The 24,491-nt window shown below is 41.8% G+C and overlaps 2 protein-coding genes across 2 annotated transcripts; both read left to right on the top strand.

The window, feature by feature from the left end:
- Positions 1-10,236: 10,236 nt before the first annotated feature.
- ccn5 (cellular communication network factor 5) lies at positions 10,237-17,936 on the top strand. The gene is made up of 5 exons (XM_087834065.1): positions 10,237-11,322; positions 12,169-12,385; positions 12,819-13,067; positions 15,196-15,437; positions 16,386-17,936. Exons 1-5 carry the CDS (start codon positions 11,260-11,262, stop codon positions 16,671-16,673), a joined length of 1,059 nt encoding a protein of 352 aa, XP_087690191.1. The 5' UTR covers positions 10,237-11,259; the 3' UTR covers positions 16,674-17,936.
- Positions 17,937-21,961: 4,025 nt separating this feature from the next.
- Positions 21,962-23,441, top strand: LOC102776982 (P2Y purinoceptor 1). Its single transcript, XM_035909210.2, has one exon. The coding sequence runs from the start codon at positions 22,010-22,012 to the stop codon at positions 22,970-22,972; it is 963 nt and encodes a 320-aa protein (XP_035765103.1). The 5' UTR covers positions 21,962-22,009; the 3' UTR covers positions 22,973-23,441.
- Positions 23,442-24,491: the final 1,050 nt, after the last annotated feature.

Below are 24,491 nucleotides of genomic sequence, written 5' to 3'. Positions count from 1 at the left end.
ATAGGAGAAAGCAGAGAGGAGAGCTGGAAGGGGGCGTCCGATCTGGCTTCCCACACCTCCCCGCCGGATCGGGCTGTACACTCTACCTCCCCACTGCCTCCCAGAAGAAGTGAAGAAGAGCAGAACATTTTTCATTCTTCTTTTTAGTTTTACTACCACGAGGCTAACTGCACAGTCCCCAGGAGGCCCTGAGACAGCTGTAGCAGTCAACCAGCAAAACTTCTAATGTTAATGACTTGTTGTCAAGTTAACCAAATTAGTTGCAAAGTTTTGCTCCAGCAGTTTCTTTGCAGCAGCCCTTATATTTCTAGCCTTTTTTTGCCCCGTCCCAGCTTTTTGAGACACGATGCTGCCATCCAATTCAAAATAAGCTGTTTTTAATACAATGTCACAGTTTAAACACTTCATAAGTTTTCTATGTTCCATTGTAAAAAAAATATGGGTTTATCAGATTTGTAAATCATTGCCTTCTGTTTTCCCAGGAAGGAAAGCAGTTCTCAAAAACTGCAAAAAACCAAACCAAACCAAACCAAACTAAAAGGACCTACAGAGTCAAGTTCATGACAGTGAAACTACAAAAAGACAGAACAAGTATGACTTGTTTTGGAAGCATCACTGTTTAATGGGCACCTTGGTATCAAAGCAGAGACTTCATCTTGTCCTTACCATTGGGTGAGATGGGCAGACTTGTGGCTTTAGTCACTTCTGACTATGCCTCAGCTCTGCCTGTGGATAAGGGAAATACCAGAACCCTGAAAGTGAAATCTGTAAATTGAACTTAGATCTATAAATTGAACCATGTATTTAATTCAGTTAAGCTAACTTAACAAAAGTTGTCCCAATGTGTTTTTTTAATTGTAAGATAAAGACCATTCAAGCTTAAGAAAGAACCTCACTGATAAGACAGTGAGCTAACATTTGTTAAATGTAAGAAGGAAAAGCTCAGTGGTCCGATTATTTTTCTGCCATAAAGCAAAGATGTTACATTGTCACTAGTTGGTGTTTTTGCAAATGATCAAATTATAACAAAATGCAGAGCTGGCATTACAAAATGTTTTTCTTAAGAAGAGACTTTGGGCTGAACCAGGCTCAGGGAGGGGCAGCCATCTGCAGTGCAGGGTGAGGGGAAAGTGCAGAGAGAAAAGATAAGTACAGAGAAACCACAAACAACACACAGACCAAACCCAGTATAGTGACTAGACAAATCTGAATGACTTGATCCAAACAGAGGAATGACTCGGGTCATCAGCTTTATCAGAAAAAAAACGTTTTACGCCTGAGCTTCAAAGTTAGACAATTTAACGCTGATGAGTTTGTGTTTTTGTGCATTTATCTCTGCGTGATATGAGAAAGCTGATTTTTATCAGAGTCAAAAGATAAAGGGCAAACTGCTCACTCTGGCCACTAGAGGTCTCTCTCGCTTTATAGTGGTTCAAGCGCATCTGCGATAGTTAGAACGCTTCACAATAGGCACAAAAAAGAAGAAAGAAATCATCTTATTTTATAACGTATATTAAAGAAATGAAAGCTGGAATTTTTATAATAATTCAGGGTCCAATTTTCAGATGTATTTACTGGAAATAACTGACAGAAACTTTGATTACTCCTTTGACCGCTAGTGCAGCATAAACTAAGTGCAGGTAAGATATAATGATATAATAAGATATAACTTATAACAAACAGAGAAGTGAAAAAAGTATCCCAAAGAACTGTCAACACTTTAAAGCATTCAAAACCAGTCTTTCAGGTTTAGAAGCATTGCCCTCTCTGTAAATCAAAATATTTTTTTAATCGCCTTGTGATAAGGAACTGTGACACCGGCTTCTGAAATACCACAATGAAAACAGCTCAGTCTGAGTACTCCCACGCACCGAGACAGGTGCCTGCGTGCCATCCGTGAAAGATCTAGCTTTTGATGCAGATCTAGAGAAGACTAGACTGTTTATCTTGCAACTGAAGTTGAACGGAAAAGTAAATTAAACATTTCATTGGAAATGTGTCCTGAGCTCCTCCTAAATGTTCATCCAACTGTTCCTCAGTATTGTTTGCTTTAATTATCATTATATTGCGTAACATGAGATAAGTCCACAGCTCTAAATTATGCTTTACATACATACATACAATCTTTCTGTGTTTTAAACTTCTGCAGCTGCAGCAGATTGTATCTTTCCTCTAACTGAAGTTAGCAACAATTTCAACTAAAAATACGGAGTCTGAGTGCCATGCTAGGATGAGGTTGTCTTCATGAATTGAGACCTTGTTTCGTATTTATTTGTTCTTATTTATTTTTAGTAAATGAAACCAGAAATGGATATGCTGTTGGTTTAGGTGAGTAAACAAATGCAGCAGAATATTTTTATTTCATGTTTCAAACACCCTTCTGAACCCAGGGTAAGCAGACACGAGGATGATGCGATAGCAGTATATGTAAGCAATTTTGGTGGAAAAGGGGGAAAATCTAACACCTAAAAATAGGACATAAAGAAGCAAGACTAAGTTTACAACCATCCTAGCAACTCTGTGGGGCTTTGAGTTAAATCTGTATGTTGGCAATAGAGTGCTAGTGTACTGATGCTGGGTAGACATGTACCTAGTCGCTAGTTTATGTGGTAATTGAATTGATCATTTAATTCATAGCCACTGCTATAAATCCTGCCTTACTGAAACTAACCCAGCCACAGAGGGACCACAAGCCAGTGTACTCCTACTGTCATTCCCAAGAACAGGTATGTGTCATAAAGGGCATCGAGCATAAAATCTTTGCTAAATCAAACATGCAAACATCAAATATTTGATTTCAACAATGAAATGGTGCATGGCCATCAGGGTTTTACTGTTGGCTTAAGACTAAGAAATATGAGAGGCGGAAGGCATGTTAGAGACATCAAGAGATAAAGAAAGGCAAGCATCTGGAGATTATGTATCTCTCTCTCTCTCTCTCTCTCTCTCTCTCTCTCTCTCTCTCTCTCTCTCTCTCTCTCTCTCTATATATATATATATATATATATATATATAGATATATATCTATATCTATATATATATATATGTGGATTCAGATTATTTAGTTGGCATAGGCAAGAAGAGAACTTGAGTAGGGGGATGAAAAGTGTTGTGGATGAAAAGTCAAACAGGATGAGGAGATTTTGAAGCTGGGGTAACGTTGAATATCTGCCAAAAAGCTGGATTTCAGGGCAGTTAAAAGGAGCACATTAACTGGACATGTGTTTGAAAGGTGTAGAGGTGCTGGGGAGGTGGTGAGTAGGTATGATTTTAAGAAAAGAAATGATGGGCAGAGAGAAGTAGATTTTGCAAATAGAATGAAATTGGCTGTGGTGACGATTTCATGAAGAGTGACGTATAAGAGTGAAGGAATGTACACAAAGGTGGATTATATTCTATATGAGAGGTGCAATATGAAAGAGGCAGACGATTGCAAGGTGGTGTCAGGGGAAGATTAATGTTTATGCTAGGAAACTAACAGTTAGGCGGGCACAAGTTCTTACGTTTTTAGAAGTTCTTTGGCAACACTAATCACAGAGTACAGAGCTGTGGTTGATGGGAAGCTGGTGGGTCATCTTGAAAGGAACATGAAAGAAGGTACAAATAATTTTAGGGAACCCACGCATTAGTTTTAGACATCACTTTAATCTCTCTAACCGATCAAGGCGTGTGTCTGTGTCCACCTGTTCTTTGCTTTTCTCAATTTATTTGACAGACTTCAACCCTGACATGCATAGAGTTTCTCCCATGCTTTCTCTGCCTAGTTTCATACTTTTATTCTTATGGGTTGCTTGCTCAACCAGGTGAGCTTTGAGGGCATACTGGTTGTTTAATTTAAGGTCAGTCTTATGGTCCTATTAGAGAAAAATTCAGAATCCTGAAAAATGTACCTGGCAAATGTTTGGATATATGAGTAAAACTGCTTGGGTGAATTCAATAAAATCTTGAACATGTGCAGAAATGTAACAGAAATCCATCCAATAGTAGAAATATTTCCCTACTGGCCACCAGTTTTTCCAGAGTAGGGATAGCCCAGAGTCTACACGTGATTCCTGCCATTATATTACTTAACATGGAGCATTATAATTTCACGAGGAACTGACACATGGAGCTGTGCAGAGCTGTGATTTGTCATTGCACAGACAGTTGTTTCCACCTCTACCCACGCAGTGAAGCAGTCATGATGAGTGGGTGTGGATGTGTGTCTAGACGAGCTGTGCTTTCCTTTTTCCGCTGTGGACACGGCAGTGACCTCGGCCCCGCGTACGTCAGGAAGTGACCTTAGGACCTGACGATGTCCTTATCGCCTGCTACGAGCGTTCCTGTGGCAACTCTGTTCGACTTTCACACATTGTGCTGGAATGCCTGGAATTCAGGTATAATTTTAAGCAAAACCAGCAGCATGAGAAATTCATGTTGGAGGAGTACTGACTATAATTGTGCATCTGTGTCCTACGGTGCCTCCTGACATCTGGACTGAATTTATCATATTATCATGTTAAATCATACATCAAAATTCTTTCTCACTGGTATGGTTTTCATTTTGTGGTTTTCAGTTCTGTCTTAGGACATTTTTAGATACTGGTGTGTGGAACTTTGGTAATTACTCTATTTAGTGTCTGGCTAAGTGTCTTGGCAGAATTAAATCATGTCTCAGTTGCTTATTTTGGATAGATGTAGACCTCTTTATTCAATCTAAGTTGTACATTACATCATGTAATAGCTGTGCACTGCACCTGTGGCACTTCCTCTGCAGAAGGTATTTCAGAGGAAACACATGGACTTGAGGGGTGAAAGCACTTTTATTGCGCTTCCCTTCAATAAATATTTGGGAACATTTTACATCCGTTTAAATGTTCACCCCTTCATCTTGTCTGTTTTCTTCGTATTGAAAATTTTATGAAAGTATTTTTTTTAAGCTGCACTTTTTGTCTGCTTCCGAGATTTGTACCAGTTAGGCAGTCGTGGCTGGTGGGAACAACTTATGTGGTCTGGAAGTACAACTAGGAAAGAAATCAGGACTGTGTATTTCATTCACCCATAGTTTGGGGTAGGGATAGCTCAGTAGGTAGAGTGGTGGCCCCATGATCGGAAGGTCGGGGGTTTGATTCCCCTGAACAGCTACCCTGAGGTACCCCTGAGCAAGGTACCGTCCCTACACACTGCTCCCTGGGCACCCAATGGCTGCCCACTGCTTCACTGAGTGAATGGGTTAAATGCAGAGAGGAATTTCCCCACGGGGATCAATAAAGTACACTTTCTTTTTTTATGTGATAGAAAGAGAGCACACACATCTTCACCTAAAAAACTATTAATGAACCATACACCAGAAAAAAAGGAATTTGCTGAAATAAACCAGCATCTTCTGAACAAACATATTAGAAAGATGTTTTTGACAACTGTATATTTCATGAGCCCCTGCTCTACATCCTTGAGTTTTCATTCAGTAAATTAGAAATGTGTTCAGACGTCTTTCAGCATCACTGAAAGACGGCGTTATTGACAATCTAAGGGGAGGTGCACCAGAGCCGAGGGAATCAGACATAACAGAAAAGGTTGTTTGAGGTTTTATTTTGTTTTGGATGGAGGACTGCTCGGTCTGTGACCTCTGCAGGGTGTGGTGGCGATCCTGGAATAATGACTCAGTATAGCTTAGTAAAGTCAACCATGACTAGACAGCAAGTCGGATGTTTTCGCTATTTGTGGAAGTTCCAGCACTCAAGGCTGATTTGCCCACCTTGTTCAAAGAGTACCTGCAGATGTGGCAGAGACAAACCTGCCAGTGCAAACTTTCAGTGACTCTAAGAGCCAAAACCTTAGACACCGATTGAAGTGCTCTGCATTTCATTGAATACGTGTCAAATGTTGTTCTGGGAGAAGATTTTAGTATTATTCAGGGCTTTTACAGCACAAACCATGTTTATTCTGAGACACTTAAATCAGCCACAGGCAGCTAGTTGGCACCACCCAAACCCACAAACTGGCAGAGCTAAATATTGTCTCGGTCAACTGTTGATGCTACAAAAACGTATTTTTGGAAGAAGAACAAATTCAGTGTGCAGTTTATTTACATACACATTTATTCATTTTAAAACGTGATATTAACATATACACATGTTATTATATTTCGTGATGCTGAATGCTGTGTTTTAAAGAAACAAAGAAACAAAACAAAGCATACATTTGTTCAGAGAGCAAACAAACCGTTTCCACCACACGTTTTCTGAGCTGTTAATTTAGTTATTTAATGGGAATAAACACGTGTAACAGGTTCTGTGATGTGTCGTCTACATGGAAAAACAATATTCAGCTGCCAATCAGATATTTAAATTGATTAATTTTCAAGTAAGAATAAAAAAAGAACAATGTCGAAGCGCTTTTTAACCTTACTGAGTGCAGCGTACTGTCTGATTTCAGACAAATCATGCCCATTTGATTTTCACACGTGTAAATATGATTAAAGAACTTTGCAATGTCAGAGTATCAGCACAGAGTATCTGCACCACAGACTAAACCTGCCTTGTATTTTGTTTTACTTGCACGCTGAGGAATTTTGGGGTTGTTGGACAACTCTCCCTGAACATGTGTTAGACATTTCTGGTTCACAGTGACAGATTTGGTAGAGTGACCGGGCTTTCTTTCAGCACACAGATCAATGAATTCTTTAGTAACATTTATAGGACAAATAATATTTTCATTACTTTGCCCTGTAGGTTTTGCATTCATAAATCAACAAGGAATCCAAAAGACTTTCCTGCATACCGTCACATACCAAAACAATATTCGCCCAAACTGAATGGGGGTTATTGTGCAGGATTTGGATTTGGGGGTTTCTTCAAAGGAGTTCACTGCGATTGAGAGTGATACTTCACTGTCTGGGACATTTCCAACATCTGTAGGCTTTGGAAAAATGTGTTGAGCCTTTTTTGCTAGTCTCAGTTTAAATTGGCAGATATGATTTCACTGTGTCTGATACTGGCTGACTACATCCCTTTCATACATGTTTGATCAAAGAACAAGAATAATGAAGCTTGACCGACAGTCTGTGAACTTGCTGCCCATATTCAGCTTAAACCTCATATTTTTCCTCTACTTTTTATACATATGTTTATGGCTTTAATATCCACAATAACTTATTATACTCTCTCAGTATGTGGGACTCACTGAAGAAAACCTCTACTTTTATCTGAGATCTTTGGAGTAGTTGCTTAAACTTGCTGCATGTTACAGTGGTGCTAGCGGCTATTACAATGCAATCCTTCCAGGTTCGGTCATTTTTGGAGGGCATGGAAAACACATGGTAGCGGCCAGGAAAGCATAGTTTCAGAGAAAGCTCAGTTCGAACCCCAGCAGTATGTTCATACTGGCAGGCCACCTGGAGTCCACCTGTAAGCTACACACATTCTTTCCTCTTCTCTATCTTTCTGTCTGTCTCCTTTTATTTATAAGTTATGACTGGATGTCTTTCTTGCCCACCCATATAATGTGAGAAAAGGCTGATGTTGAAACTTAGGAATCCATTCCTAGTGTTCCTCTGACTGAATTGTTTTCTAATGAAAGGCTTGCTTTCTATTTAAGTCAATGTCTTGAGTATTTTTGTTTAGGTCAAGGGACGCTGTGGCTTTGACTGTGTCGTTGTTATATTTTGTGTAACAGTGCTATAAAAGCAAATTATATTTATTTCTAGAATGAAAACAAAACTTCTTGATTCAGACGTAACATTTCAACATGCTAATGAAATTTGGCACACATAGCGATTTCTTCCTGATGAATCACTGATTTTCATCTAGCATAACCATCCAGGCATGTGAGAAATGGTTACTGTTGAATCTTAGTCATCTGTTCCTAGTTTACCTTAGACTGAATTCTTTTATAATGATGAATTACTTTCTATTGATGACTGTCTGCAATCTTTTTGCTATATTTTTACAAATGTGGCCACAACATGAATAATTGTTATAATTTGTGTATATAATAGTGGAAAAAATTTCACTTTTGTAAGATATGTTCTTAACGTTGCTGTAGAAACAGGTCAAAGCCTCTGCTTATCCAGGGAAATATCACCACACTGGCGCGGAAGGATCGGAGAAAAAAAACTGAAACCAACTTGGTTACTAAACAGTTTTTTAATTGCTTTGGTAATCTTCTGATTTTACTTTTGCTGCCATCATGATGTAAAGATTGTGGTTATGAATCATGTCTAACCAGTAACTTGGGGGTTTTGCTTGCTCATGTCCTCTCAGAGTGAATTGTAACACAAGTTATAGCTCTAATTAATGGGGAAGTGTCTTAAAACTGGATTCTTTCTAATGGTTGACAGGGGCAAAACTTCCAGTTTCAAAATAAAATCTTGGTGTACAGATATCTGGAAGGTTCCTAATGAGTTCGTGGTCCAAGTCTTATCAGAAATGTTGATGTTTATTTTGTGAAGGATAGTACCGTTTAGAACAGGGGTGGGCATTTCCAGGCCTCGAGGGCCGGTGTCCTGCAGGTTTTAGATCTCACCTTGGGTCAACACACCTGAATCACATGATTAGTTCGTTACCAGGCCTCCGGAGAACTTTAGGACATATTGGTCGTGTCCAAATTCATGGGCTGCATCCTCCTGAGGCCGCATTTGTAGACCGATTACGTCACAGCGACGCGCCGAAGGCTGTCCAAATTTGTAGACTCCTCCGAATGCAGCCGACAAATGCGTCCTCCTTTTCCCCGAATTTGAAGGATGGGTCGGGTGTGTCCTTCTTGGCCCACCATATCCCAGAATTCATAGCGCGGCCCAGCCAAGCTCCAGTTTCCGGCAATGGCGGCCGCGACTAAGTTTTAAAATTACTCTTATTAATCTTTCTGGGCCACAAAATAAACTTTAAACATATTTTCAGGCGAGAATGTGGGTGTGTAAACTTCAAATATCTGCTCGGTTTGTCAAGATATGACATATTTGCAAAAGTGCTTCGACGTTTTCGGTGACGTCTGTCACCCCACCAGCTGAACACAAAAAACGGAGAAAGATTTCGGGGTCCATTTTCGATTTTCGTGCCGTGGCGCTGACAACCGGAAATACTCTGAATTAAGGGCGGGAGTAGATCGAGAAGGCTAGACCGTCCAATTCCATAGCCGTTTACTTCCGGCCTACCCGACCTCCTGAGGACCCGGCCCACGTAGACTGCGAAGGCCGGGTCCTCAGGAGGATGCAGCCCATGAATTTGGACACGACCATTGAGGAGCTAATTTAGCCATTTAAATCAGCTGTGTTGGATCAAGGACACATCTAAAACCTGCAGGGACACCAGCCCACAAGGCCTGGAGTTGCCCACCCCTGGTTTAGAGTTAGCAAGGGTGTTAAAGGGCTTACCCTGTGATACAGCTTCACTTTAGAGGTCACCATGATGGATCATCTGCCTCCAGCTCTATCTAATCCTCTGCATAGCCTCCTGAATTTTATAAACCTTCTTTGGGGTCTTCCCCTTTTCCTCCTGCTTAACAGCTCCGTAGTCAACATCCTTTGCCTAGTGCAGGGGTCACGAACTCCAGGCCGGTGTCCTGCAGTTTTTAGATGTGTCCTCGATCCAACACAGCTGATTTAAATGGCTAAATGACCTCCTCAACATGTCTTGAAGTTCTCCAGAGGCTTAGTAATGAACTAATCATTTGATTCAGGTGTCTTGACCCAGGGTGAGAGCTAAAACCTGCAGGACACTGGCCCTCGAGGCCTGGAGTTCGAGACCCCTGGCCTAGTGTATCTTCTTCTTTATCTCTAAACCACTCGACCTGAGCTGTGCAGCTAAAATGCAAAGTGACTTTTTGTGTTAGGCTGTAAACATATTTATTTCTGCTGAGAGGCTGTGTTTTCTAAAACGGGTATTTCTGAATATTGGCTCACTGCAGGTTTTTTTTTTTTTTTTTTGCAATTCCATATTCATTCATTTGTTACAGTCTTATGACCATGTTGGTGTCTTTCCTGGAACATCAGACTTAAAACTGCTCAAGTCTCACAGGTGAATCTGACCAGATTGTTGTTGTGATGTCACAGCTTTGTAAATGATGAAAAATACTTCATCTAAAACTAGTCTTAAAGCTTTGGGTTGGGTGTGAGTGAGCGTGATGTTGACTTTCCAACACATTTGTGATTTGTTAAAATGCTTGTTAAAATGGGATATGTTTGCTTGAACATAACAAAACTGCCCCTGAAAATGAAAATAATATTGAAAAAGAGGAAGTCAACAAAAATCACCGCTGACCTTTTGGTTTGACACAAAGTCCAGTTTCCCAAATGAAATGGAATTGTTTATCCACCACATTCTGACTCTTACACTAACTTTGTTGCTCTTTATATCACCTCACTAGACATCACAAAGGTTTTTGGATTTAAAGTGTTTCTGCCAAAAAGCTTTCCAGCTGCTGTGTTTTTCCACAGGTCACAAAGGTATTACATCACATTAACATGCTTGTAGTGATGGTCCTGTCCTGACTTTAATTATGATGTTTAAGAACAACACCATCATAGTGATTTCAAATAAGCCTCACGTTTCAAATTCCTGGTTAGTACTTCATGTACTTCGTATTCAAGCTAAACTGAATTTGTCTCATCTGCCTCACTTTTCTTTCTGCTTTTTGCCTTCAGGTTCCCATTCAAGAGATCACAATGATTCAAATTCATGCAAACCTCAGACATGCCACCTTTACACCATGGAAACCACAGCTAAGAGAAGGATTAAGTCTCTTTTAAGTCTGACCCCTCAACATATTTGGGTTTCACAAGCATTTGAAGGACATGGGAATGAAAAACCGTGAAAATATCTGCTCTGTATTCATTCTTTGAAAAGATGAACTATATCTGACTGACCAGCAGATTATGTAAACGTAAGCTACATAAATTCTTCTCCACTTAAATCAGAATTGTTACCACTAAAGCCCTGGAAGTTGTTTGACTTGTTGACAACCTTGCTAATGTATTTTTCTCTCCTTAGCTTATGTGAAGCTGTGCAAACTTAGAACCCCGCAAGACTGGAAAGAGAGGGAGGAGAGGAAAAAGAGTGTGTGTATGGAAGTGGAAATGGGCAGCAGGGAGGAGGAATGTAAAACATTTGATACTAGTCCAGTGGCTGTTTACACAGTAGTCAGCCCGTGACATCAGCGTCCAGACTTTATAAATGTCAGGCGGCGCAAGAAGGAGCAGTTAGCAAACAGCTGCACTGGTCACACCACACCGTCACACAGTTCACTGAGACAGACCGAGCTCCATCAGCAACACAAGCCCCCATGGACCGACAACTGTGTGACTGTGTGATTGCTTTGGCTGTACTGCTGTGTGTGACTACACAGGTGAGGCCTCCTCCAGCTTATTTACAGTAATCGATTCTGAATTAGACTTTTATCAGAGAGTACTGTAGCTATGTAATGCTGAATTGTTTGTTTTCTTCCTTCATTGATCAACACATTTCCTTTTTCGAGTATTTGTTAATGTTTTCTGAAAGAAAGACGATTGCATTGATTTTATTACAATGATTTGAAACAAAGATGAGATGATTAAAGTCATCCATCAAGAAAAGGTGATGTATTAGACAAGCAAGACTGTTGTTAATATTTTTATTTTTACCTAGTTGTTAATGTCTTTTTTGGTTGATGCCATAAATTGAAGTGAAATCACAGTTTACTTGTCATCAACTTCCTCGTTTTGTCTAGCCGACTGTAGACATTCAGTGTTATGGTAACATCACAAATAGAGACAGAAAACTCTTACAACATTAAAGGGCGGACTACATTTTTTCCCTTGAATATGATGTAAAATATTAATAAGAAGTCCCACCTGTGTTTTTTTGCAGTTATGTATTAGAAAAGTTGTTGACTGTATTTCTTTACAGTAACTTTGTTGTAAAACCTTGAAGGCTTCTCTTGTAAAGTGAAAGTGGACTTGGCCAGACCTCGCCTGTGTTTTGGCTCCTTCAGACACATGTAATTGGAAGCAGTGCTTTACTGCGTTGGATACCGATTCAGCTTCTGAGAATGCTTATAATATTTTCGTTGCTTCTTTTCATAACGAATGAGAGTAATAATTTTGGTACTGAAATGATCTCAGCATCCGAAGACTGATTTATGATGATTTTCTCTCATCTTTTCAGGTTTTGTCGTTTTGTCGTACCTTCTAACTTATTTTTCTTGCTCCTCCAGGTGCTGTGCCAGTTGTGTGACAGGCCATGCCTTTGCCCCAATCCTGTCCCTCAGTGCCCCACAGGAGTACCCCTGGTGCTGGATGGCTGCCGGTGTTGCCAGGTGTGTGCCCGGCAACTAGGCGAGTCCTGTACTGAGATGTTTCCCTGTGACAACCTGCGAGGGCTTCAGTGCGACTACAGCGCCAGCTTCCCTGGGTTACCTGGGGAGTGTGTCAGTGAGTGTCACTTCTAACAAGCAAACAACCAGGCCCATGTCTGTGTGGTTAGGTTATAAGGGTGGAGGACACATAGGGAGGGAGTAGATAGAGCCTCAGCCAGTTTGCATGACTGGGACACACAGACTGACACTTAATGTTAGAGTCTGCTTAGCTGAGTGGATTCAGGACTGCTGTTGACACATTTTCTGTAATGATTACCCATGAGCATGATAAATTGCAGAGACAACACTGAAAAACAACTTAACAGTGTCTTACTGAAGAGACTTGCTTTTCCATAAAGTGATGCAAGCACTTGCAGGGACAGCAGCTCCTGTGTCCTCACCTCTCTCTTGTTTTCTTTTGCTTCTTCCACCTAACTTAATATGTCCATTTCCTGATTAAGTTTCCCACATCAATGGATAAGCAAAGACAACGTCTGTGTTTCTAACAGGTCAGAAGGATCTGGGCTGTGAGGTCAATGGGATCTTTTACCAGGAGGGGCAGTCGTTCCAGCCCTCCTGTGACACTTACTGCCGCTGCAGGGGGGGCGGGGTGACCTGCGTGCCAGTTTGTCCACTGAATGCTCGTCTCCCCACTCCAGACTGTCCCAACCCACAACACATCCGACTACCTGGGAAATGCTGCAAGGAATGGGTGTGTGAAAACCTTGAAAACACGGTCATTCAGGATGCAATTACAGGTAATGATACAGATGTATTTTGATGTTTTACAGGTGGGGAAAAGAGCTAGCCTGACATGTTTAATGATTCCTTTAAATTTTCCTGACATCAGAGCTGGATGTCTATAACATATTTTCCAGTGTCTGGATTCTAGTGCCAAACGTATGCTCGTGTAGCATATGAGTCTTAGTTGCTCCTCACTGATGATCAATCCATATGTAATATAATCCTTCATTCCTTTTTATGAGCTCTGTTACTGGCGGTCATGTCTGGAAGTTTTTACTGGAGTATTTGTGCATTAAACGGGGTGTGTCAAGCCAAAGGAAAACTCCCCAAATCCAAATATAAACCACATTTTTCTTGGTGAAAACATCCTTTTTTCCCCTCAGTCACCATGCTTCCCAGTTTCATAACAACAACCAAAGCTGTGTGACAATTAAATATATGAAGCCATGTCAAGACCTCATTACTTCATTAAAGGGGGAGTGTGTGAGCACATGAGATGGGTGTTAGGGAAATGAAGCCAGTCTGAAAACATCTGGAATTCCAAACACTGTCTGACTCAAACTAAGTTATGAGAACAGCAAAGGAACATTTTGTTCTTCGATACAAAACCTAGCCGGTTATTATGACTTCTACATGTTAGTTTTGTGGCTTTTATTTGCACAAAAATGCACTAAATGTAGCTTTAAAATTTGATGTGAGCAAAAAAAGAACCAGAGAGGTGAAAAAGTCCAAACAGGATCTATTTTACTTTACTTTAAAATAAAGGTTTTCAAACTCTGTTGGGAAGCTGGGTTAAGAGGAAGCTATATAAGCAGGCTGTTCACCATAAATATGTAAGTACTGAGGTAATGAGAGGAGTCAGCTGCTCAGATTGTGAACAGTTCTGCACTGGTAGTTGTTTGTTTGGTAGCGTGATTATTCAGAAGTTATGAAAAGATCTCCATGAACGTTTTGGCAAACGTGGGGATTTGCCGAACTTAAAAGTAACTTTTAGAGTTGGAAGGATTATTGCAGTTGGCAAGATTTGACACAAATTTAAATAAAAACTTAGAGAGATGGTTTTCATTTTCCCTAAAACATGCCAAACTCATTTGCATCTAGATATCCTGGTTTCAGGACTAAATTCCTGTATGGTAGGCAGGGAATCTTCAGCATTGATGAAATGATGCAGTCTCAGATTGTTGTTGTTTTAGTTTTGGTGCATTTAGACTTTGATCTAAAGGTTTGATGCATTTCCAGTATTTGTGTAGCTCAGCAGCTCAGGTAGTTAGCAATAGGCCACCTCAACGCAGGATCCCACAGTGATTAATCACTTCAGCAAGAGCAGAGATATTCAATTGAAATTTAAGGAGGTCCACTGAGAAAATTTCCTCAAACAAGGGTCCACAACATCATAAAGTCCCACACTCTAAGTAAATGCAATATATTTTGAAGTATGCAGTATACAGTTGTATCGATGCCAGTATATAGTGAGGAACTGTCAAACAAAAGAAAATACAATTCAACAGCATTTCAACAATCTTTACTATTATTTTATTCTAATAATAATATAATACTAAAAAGTTCTTTGCTAATTTCAAGCATAATAAGGTTTGCATTCAATAATGAAAAAGAGCTTTTGATAAAGTTGTCTTCAAATAAACTGATTTAAAAATAATGAAAGGTGTAGTTTGAGTCCCCCCTTCTGTTTTTTCTTCTTAACTACATTCTACATATAAATCATCTCTGCTTTACCCCTTCTACTCTCAGTTTCCTGTTCTGCATCACGTCTACTCAGGGAGCTGTGTTTTCCCCGTGCTAAATGATTTGGTTGGCTGAGCAGTATCATGTGATAATTGACTACCGTAAAGGAAAAAGCTGCTCATTATAATACACTTGCTATAAATGGAAAAAAAAAGTTGCCCAAAGTAAAATGAAAAACAGCCCATCAGGGCACATGAAGAACGGCATCTGTGTAGAAGAAGCTCCTCTTGAGTCTCATAAATTTATTGATTAGTTTAAACTTTCATTAAGAAGTTTAATAAGTGCTAAATTTTCACAAAGACTAGAATCACATTTGTCTACTTAACGCAACATGAACTTTGGACATGAATTTTCCTCTTATTGTACTCATTGGTTTGTTTGGTTTCCCTCCCCACCCAGCAATGAAACCGGATCAGTTATGGCCATCTTTGCAGAGGCTTCACCTTCAAAACAACAAGTTTTCACCTGCCCCCTCTTGTGTAGAGCAGAGCACCCAGTGGAGTGCCTGTTCCCAGAGCTGTGGGGCGGGGGTCTCCACACGGGTTTCTAACCAGAATCCTGCATGCAGACTGCAAATAGAAACTCGCCTGTGTAAGGTGCGACCTTGCCACACTTTCCAGCCGGCCCCAAGGAAGCCCATGGTGAGCGCTAACAAAACCCACATCCTGTAAATGTGTACATTTACACTTACTTTCAGGTTCACGTATTGCTTCTTTCAAAACTGTAACGAGAAAGTTCACCGGGTCACACAAAGTATGCAGAGACATGTCATCATTTTTAACACAATATCACAAAAGGTAAAAAGACATTTTAAGGCAACTACGAAAACAATGATAAGAATCTGTTTAGTTAGACACCACAATGAAGCAGTGACAGAACAATTCTACTTTTTGTTTCGTTTCTCTCGTCTGCCTTTTGACACAGAACGATACTAAAACAGATTTCATCAATCAGATGGAGGAGGGGTTCCTCTAAACCAGGGGTGGGCAATTCCAGGCCTCGAGGTTTTAGATCTCACCCTGGGTCAGCACACCTGAATCACATGATTAGTTCGTTACCAGGCCTCTGGAGAACTGCAGGAGCTAATTTAGCCATTTAAATCAGCTGTGTTGGTTCGAGGACACATCTAAAACCTGCAGGGACACCGGTCCTCGAGGCCTGGAGTTGCCCACCCCTGCTCTAAACCCAGACTACATTAAAAAAATTAAACATTTCAGTGTTAAAAGTACTAAAAGTGACTTCATGAAGTAGTTCCCACTAGTCACTGAAAAACTGTGGGTCCCACTTTCATGCAGCAGAGTGGAGTCGGCCTTCCTGTAAATCTGCAGTCAATGTTTATACTCGTTAACTAAGTGAACTACAACCTTTCACTGACCTTTTTTTTAACCACTGTTTTTACCATCAATTAATTTTAGAGGCTTTGAGGCTCTAGAGATTTTTTAGAGGCTTTGTAGGCCTATGTGATGTGCAGATAAAATATATTAAAAAAATCATATTGCCATGAAGTCTACCTAAACATCTTGAATCTTTAGCCTTACTGAATCATTACACTGATTACCTGCTTTTTCTTCTTCTCACTGTTGTTTCAGTGGGGACAGAAAGGAAATTGCAAGGCCAGCTACACGTCACCGGGACCCATTCGGCTAGTTCACCAGGGCTGCTACAGCACTCGTGCCTACCGAGTCCGTTACTGTGGTCAGTGCACTGACTCGCGATGCTGCACACCTTACCAAACCAGCACTGCTGATGTGACCTTCCGATGTCCCAGTGGCAGACTGCTGCAACGAGCTGTAATGATGATCCAGTCATGCGCCTGTCATAATAACTGCCCCTATGCACCTTTTACAAATCCTGCTCTGTGGGGATACAGACCCTGATCAGTGTGTAAGAGCACGGACTCACTAAAAATATAGACTTCAGTGAATGTTTCAATGGCTTCACAATAAAAGTATCCCCAGGTGGATTGACGTAAACAACGAATGGACACTGAAAGAGAATATTATTATTTTAGAAAACTGTGATTTTGGATGAATATGTCTGCACTTATTTACAGCTCACAACTTCTGAAAAGCATCCTTCTGCCAGTTTGTGACTTCATCTGAGAGTCAATAGAATAGAACTCACAAAGTAAGTTCTAGAAATACTTTTACAAATAACTTTCAGATGTGCACTGATTTGGTTTCTTTTTTCCTCCCAGAATTGTTCAGTACAGTGATTCCCAATAATGTTTCGCCGTGGATATCAAAAGTAATATTTTAAAATCACTGAAAACATCTTGACTTTTCCCAAATCTTTAGGCTAAAGTTAAACACTACGTAGATATACTATAATTCAGTTTTGGGAAAATGGATCAAATTAAACTCACCCAATATTGTTGAAATCTGGCCTGTAAAAAGAGAAGCATGTCACCTAAAATCTATATTACAACTTAAAGACAGTGGACCACGATGTCAACTGGTCATGAACATACTTTTAAAGACTGATTTTTTTATTTCTAACTTGTAACTTGTGTCTATAAATTCAACTTTCAGTGATGTAGAAATATGTATTTGTTAAAGACATAATCCACAGAACGATTACAACTTTTGTAATGACAATTTCTAGATATTCTCTGACGTGAGCAATGCAGCTTTTAACTTTTGAACTTTTTGTATGTGTGTGTGTGTGTGTGTGTGTGTGTGTGTGTGTGTGGCATAATGGGATTACATTGCACTTTCATTTATTATTCTGATGTAAATAACTGTAAAGAGGTGTCTCATGTACAGTGATTTTTTTAAAGTATGCCCTGTATTTTTACTCCCACTGGATTTTGTGCTTTTTGTGGTTATTATGTTTGTATAAATAGTTACATTGTTCAAACTGTAGCTTTTAATTATGTCACTTCATCTGTCATGACTTTCTGCTGCTGATGAGCTGTTAAAACTTGCTTGTAGCACACCAAAATATACACTAATATCAACAAGAAAATCATTTTGCAGCTTTGTGGATAAATTTAACTTTTAATAACTCTTATTATGATACTGGCTTAATGTGTTATATTTCTTTATTGTTCCTTTAAGGGGTTTTTTCAGTCTCACTTAAAAATACCTAGTATGCTTAGAAATCTACAGTGGTGGATATAAGGATGTTGTGGGTTCATGAGCAGCTGAATATAAAGATACATTCTGAAATGAAAAAAGTGAACGTGAACTCTATTAAAAGTCCAATTATATTGTAGCGTCCCTCCGACAGAAGACAGACACGATCGGTGTTCCGGTTACTGGTATTTATTAAGAATAGTAACAAAGGCTACTGTGGGCCGCAGCCAACACCGAAACGACAGGGAAAAACGCGGTCTCCAGAATCAAAACAACCCCCCCTCCCCGACTCTCGCTCCTTTTTTCCGCACACACCCACAACAACATTCTCTAACACCCGCCCCCCAAACACTCTCAGCCAACCACACACATGCTCTCCTCCAGACTCTCTGTCATTGGTAGATGATCTGATTGACTGGCCGGTGGTGGAGTCTGTAGGGGTGGAGTCCAGGTCTGTCCGTGGCCCACCCTGTTATCCCAGTGAAGTGGCCGCGCCCCAATAGGGGGCCAGTCTGTCCCGGTGCAGGGCGACCCTCCGTCCCCTTGGGGGCAGTTGTACCCTATACACCACTTCCCACAGGCGTTCCAGAACCTTACAGGGTCCAACCCAGTCACTGTCCAGCTTAGGGCATCTACCCTTTTTCCTATAGGGGTTGTACACCCAGACCAGTTCCCCGATGTCAAAATGTCGGCCTCTGGAATGGACGTCGTAGTTCCTCTTCTGCCGCACCCCCGCACTCATCAGTTTCCTCCTAGCAAAGTCATGAGCTGATTCCATGCAATCCTGGAGCTTCCTCGCATAGTCAGGACCTGATTGATCCCCATCAGCATCGGGGGGTCGGCCCATCATCATCTCCGCTGGAGTCCGGATTTCCCTGGCCAACATCAAGAGGGCAGGGGAGCACGAAGTGGAGTCTTGAATGATATGCCATAAGGACCAGGGGAACATGAGTGTCCCAGTCACGTTGATGTTTAGCCGTCACTAGCGCCAGTTGCTCTGCCAGTGTACGGTTAAATCTCTCAACGAGACCATCACTCTGTGGGTGGAGGGGTGTTGTACGGGTCTTATGGGAGCCTAGTTTCTCGCACATGGCTGCAAACACACGGGACTCAAAGTTCCTGCCCTGGTCCATGTGGATTACTTCAGGCACCCCAAATCTGCTGAACATCCCCTCCACCAGAGCATCCACAATCTTCTCGGCCTCTTGGTCAGGTAAACTGTATGCCTCTGGCCACTTTGTGAAATAGTCCATAGCTGTGAGGATATAGCGGTTTCCCCTTTCTGTGCGGGGAAAAGGACAGGCGCAGAGAGCACTGGGCCCCCCACTACGGCTTCCTGCAGTGAGGTGAAAGCTCCCTGGCAGCCTGCTGTCCACTGGAAGGTCACATCCTTTTGGAGCAGGTGGAACAGTGGCGCGGCTATGCAGGAGAAACCCCTTACAAACCGTCTGTAGTACAATGCCAAGCCCTGTAAGCTCTTTAACTCCTGCACAGATATTGGGGTGGGCCAGTCCTTCACAGCTTGGATCTTATCATCCATGGTGCCAACCCCCCCGGCCTCCAGTTGGTGGCCCAGGAACGTGACCTCACGTCGCATTAAGCAGCATTTCTTTGGGTTGAGTTTTAACCCTGCTGCCAATACCCTCTCCAGGACCCGTCTGGGGGCCCCAAGGGCAGTGTGGAAATAAGCACCATGGACCAAGATGTCATCCAGGTACACCACGCATTCTCCTGCAGGGAAACAACATGGGGTCTGCATAACCTCATGGCAGCGGGGAATTCAAGTGAGCACCTTATCCATGAGTCTCTCAAACATGGCAGGGGCATTGCAGAGGCCAAAAGGAAGAACTTTAAAGTGCCAGAAGCCTCCGCTGGTAATAAATGCAGTCTTTGGTCTGGCATCTGGTGCAAGGGGTACCTGCCAGTACCCACTGCGTAGGTCTAGGTAGGAGAACCATGAGGATCCCGCCACAGTGTCAAGGGTCTCATCTATACACGGTAGAGGATATGGGTCCTACTTTGTCACCTTATTCAAAGACCGGTAATCTACGCAGAACCACCAGTCATCCTTCACTTTCTTTGGAACCATAACAACCAGGGAGGCCCAGGGGCTGGTGGATGGTTCAATGAGTCCAGCACGCTGCATCTCTTGCAGAGCCCTGTCCGCTGCAGCCTGTCTGGCCAGGGGGAGGTGTCTAGGCCTTATCCGAACGGGCTGTTCATCTCCAGTATCGATGTCATGTTGAATAAGGTCAGTGTGGCCCATATGATCCTCTGAGAAGGAGAAGTAGTCCTTGAAGTCCAGCAGCAGCTGCCAGAGCAAGCCTTGCTCGCTAGCAGTCAGTCCATTGCAGTTCTTCTCCCACACCCCCCTCACAGCTGAAACTCACCTGGACCCAGTACCCACCAGGGCTGAGCAGCATAGTCCATTCACAACTAATGGAGCATATCAGCAGCTGCCAACCCAAGTCCTGCCCAACAAAACAAGGCGCTCCATCTGTCCATCCACAGCCCTGCAGGGGTGCTGTGCACCCCCGTGGGCCCTGAGCTGGGTTGTTCTTCCAGGAACAGGAGGTCGGGACACAGCCCCAGGGTCCTGCATTGTCCTGGTTATGCAGACCCCATGCCGTTTCCCTGATCCCCGCGGGTGTGGGGACAGTCTCGGGCTAGGTGGCCATCCTCAGCAGACCCTCGGCCCCCTTCTTGCTCTTTGTTCCTGTTGTGGAAGTTTTCCACTTAAATAAAGCCTGCAGACGAGCGGTGAGCGGTAGCTAACATTCTTTAATCCAAACACACAAAGACAACAGACAACCAAGCTTGATGGAGCCCCTGCATGTCCGCGGGACAGACGGTCAGCAGAGACTCACTGAGCCTAGCATGGCTCTCAGTTAAATACCTTCTCCAGGAACAAAAGGCAGTACACAGCTGTTTCACACTCTCTTGCTACTTCCCAGAGTCCTCGAAGAGACAAAAGACTGGTCCTCTGGAGTTCCTGTTTTCCCCCAACATCCTTACTACACCCCCTACCATTTGTCTTAAGTATGAGTGTCAGACATGTTAAAATCCAGTGGCACCAAGGCATTACAATAACGTGATTAATACATAAGTGAAAGAAATTCCTATACATTCCCCATGCAGCGTGAGAGCTCTCACCAATTGGGTCAATCCCTCCACCCATGTGGGTTCAGCGGCGCCCGGCGCAGTCCCACCTGTAGCCCCCGTCTGCGGTGGCCCGGTCAGCTCAGTCAGGGGTTTAGCAGCCCCAGCACACAGTAACTCTCTCTCTGTAGCCAGCTCCAGGGCCTCCTGAAGGGTGACACGTGTGGGGACACCTTGTAAACAAGAAAGTGACAAAAGTATATTTTTAAAAAGCGTAGGTAACTTTCTGGTCCACACTTCCTAACAACTGGTGGCTGTAATGTACCATGGAGTACATGTGGGCCCTGCACTGTGTGGCCCAAATAGATCACCCACTGGACCCTTGATACTGGCTTCAAATGTGGAAATGCATGCTATACTGTGGGTACACTGTGGACCTCTCTCTGCTTTGTAGGTCTGCCCACAGTGCTACGCAAAGGTCCCAAAGGAGATGGGGGAGCAGTGTGCTACTGGGGGAACCTGCTACCATTGGGGTAAGGCTGCAACAGTATCAATATGGGCAGTATGTGTTAGAGTAACTTCCACGCAAATGATTTTCTGGTTTGTTAATTTAAGTTTGGAAACCTCTTTTACTAGCTAATTGTGTTGTTGTTTTCTATTGCATAGCAGTCTCATTGTTGCTAAATAGGCAGGACAGAACCACACTGTAGAACAGGCATAAGATAAATGTTGAAAACCCACAGATTCAGACTGTGGAAGCATAGGCTAAAAACTAGAGCTGAACTTATTTCACTTTTCACTTCTTATATGGCTTTGTCAGGATGAGAGCAAACAACAGAGTGTATAAACGTGTGAAAACTGCCACTTCTGCATGGTTACATTTTCCTGTTTTCAGTGAAAGAGGTGAGTCGGTTGTCTCATAGCCCACAGACGCAACTCAGGAAGTGTATAAATGTGTGTGTGCTTTGATCTGTGCAGTGAAGGCTCTCACTCTCACACGAGGAGGAGGAATTGTACCGACTGCTATCAAGGACACAATGAACAAGTCTTCTTGCATCAGCTTTGACTTTACAGGAAAATTCCTGCCACCTGTCTACATTTTAGTATTCATCACTGGCATGGTGGCTAACGGACTGGGATTGAGGTCAGTGCTGCAGAAATGGGAGAAACTGGGGAATGTCTCTGTCTTCGTTTTCAACCTTGGACTTGCAGACATTTTGTATTTGCTCACACTCCCTTTTCTGATGGTGTACCACTTCAAGGGTGATCAGTGGATCTTTGGAGAAGCCTTTTGCAAGACAACAAGATTCTGCTTCAACCTGAATTTATACGGCAGTATTGGATTTCTCACCTGTATCAGTGTGTACAGGTACTTGGCTATTGTCCATCCAATGAGGATGATGGGGAGAATAACTGTGACTCATTCTGTGACTATCTCAGTCATGGTCTGGCTGTTGGTGAGTGTTCAAAGTCTTCCAGACATGTTCGTCCCCAAATCATCCATAAACCATACTAAGAAGTGTTTTGATACCACCTCTAACGAGTATGTTAAAGATTACCTGAAATACAGTTTGGGATGGACACTCACTGGATTTTGCATCCCCCTGTTCATCACCCTCAGCTGCTATGGACATATGATTGCTGTTCTCTGCCACAATGATAACATTGATGAAGTACTGAAACAAAGAAGCTTAAAGTTGTTATTCATCTTGATTCTTCTGTTCTCTGTTTGTTACATCCCCTATCATATATTAAAAAATCTCAACCTCTTGTCAAGACTAAGCGTAATCAAGGGGACATGTCATAAATGGTCTAATGGAGTCTATATTGGTCATCAGATAAGCCGTGGCCTTGTGTGTCTGAACAGTGCGCTCAATCCTCTAGTTTACCTGCATGTAAGTGAAGATATTTGTTCTCAGCTCAGACAGCTACTCCAACAAGCTCGCCAAGCTGTCACTAGTCTGTACACCTCTAACCGAACTTCAGTCACGGATACTTGAAATGTGCCGATGAACATGAGGAGTACGCATCATCTGAGACTCATCTGAGACTTGTGTAAGAAACACAAAAATGTTGCTTTTTACTAAAAAGCAAAAATAATACTTAAAAAATACTTAAAAGACGAGTTATTGCATTTGTGATGTAGTTGCATGGTGTCATGCATCGGAGGTTTGCAGCTTGAATGTGTGAAGAACAAACAGGATATGATGCTGCATGCTTCACTGCTGATGTATGTACACACGCTGAAAGTAAAGGTCGGTTTTGATTATGTTGTATATACTGTATATCTATACTTTGAGCATTTGAATTCAAGCCTCCTCGTTGTTGTTCTGCTGTCTAACTATAATTAAAGGCTTTTTATTCAGATTTCCCTTATTTTTGTTAGTAAGTGCATAGTTGATGCTTTTTTCTTTTTTTTTTTTTAAAGTCTGTCTTTTTATTTATTTTTCAGTAAAATAAACTGTTTTGTCCAGATCTCATTTTTGTTTTTGATGTACAACACATTTCCAGCAATTGAATTAAATGTTGCAAATATTTGAGGAAAATCAGCTTTGCAAATATTTGTAAAGGTGGTAAATCAATTCAAGAATACAATTTAAGATTGCAAGAATACACAGCAGTTTTTGTGAAAGAACCGTAATGTAGACGATTATGATATTCTCTGACTGCATTTCGTTGCCTTGTACTTGTGACATGTCCAATGACATCACACTAATAGAAAACACAAAACGCTGGGTCAAAAGGACCCAGGATCATGACAATTCTATTCTAAAATGCCACAGGATATCTCATGTAAAATTATGGTAACACCTATATTTATTTTCCTCTCTAAGAAGTGAACGCGCAGTTTTTCCGCTCTCACAATGGGTGTATACGTTACACAGACGTTCGTTTACCACAGATAGCAAAGTAAATGCACCCCTAAAGGTTTAAAGCCTCTGAGGTTGTTATCAGAAGCAATACTACTTTATACTTTGTCATTAAAGTCGAGATATTTTCAAATGTATTGTAATTAGCAGGTCATTTGCTTTAAATTAGCAGCATCATGTTTAGAATAAAGAAAATGCTCCATTCCAGCAAAGGAACCTCATCAGACATCTGGGATAAGTAAAAGTGGCAGGATTATGTTTTTCCCAGTCAAAAAGACTCACTCTTGATAAAACTATGGCTTTTAGACAAATTTATTATGGAGATTCGGCAATTTTGCACACAACAGTAGCTGCAATTAAAACCATTTATGACCTCGATGACGGAGAACCTTCACAGACAGCTTTGAGATGCATTTGTAGATAAAAGGTATGTCCCAATTCATGGGCCGCATCATTCGAAGGCCAATTATGTCACAGCCAGGCGACGAAGGCTGTCCCATTTTAAAGATTCCTCCAAATGCGGCTGACAAATGCGTCCTTCATTTCCCTGAATTTGAAGGATGGGTCGAGTGTATCCTTCGTGGCCCAACCTATCCCCGAATTCATAGCGCAGCCCAGCAAATTCCAGTCTCCAACAATGGCGGCAGCT

The sequence above is a fragment of the Neolamprologus brichardi genome, chromosome 20, assembly GCF_056152115.1.
Source record: "Neolamprologus brichardi isolate AB-2024 chromosome 20, ASM5615211v1, whole genome shotgun sequence".
Classification (NCBI taxonomy): Eukaryota; Metazoa; Chordata; class Actinopteri; order Cichliformes; family Cichlidae; genus Neolamprologus; species Neolamprologus brichardi.
Note: the sequence above shows the minus strand (reverse complement) of the source record. Positions and strands in the feature narration are given on the sequence as shown.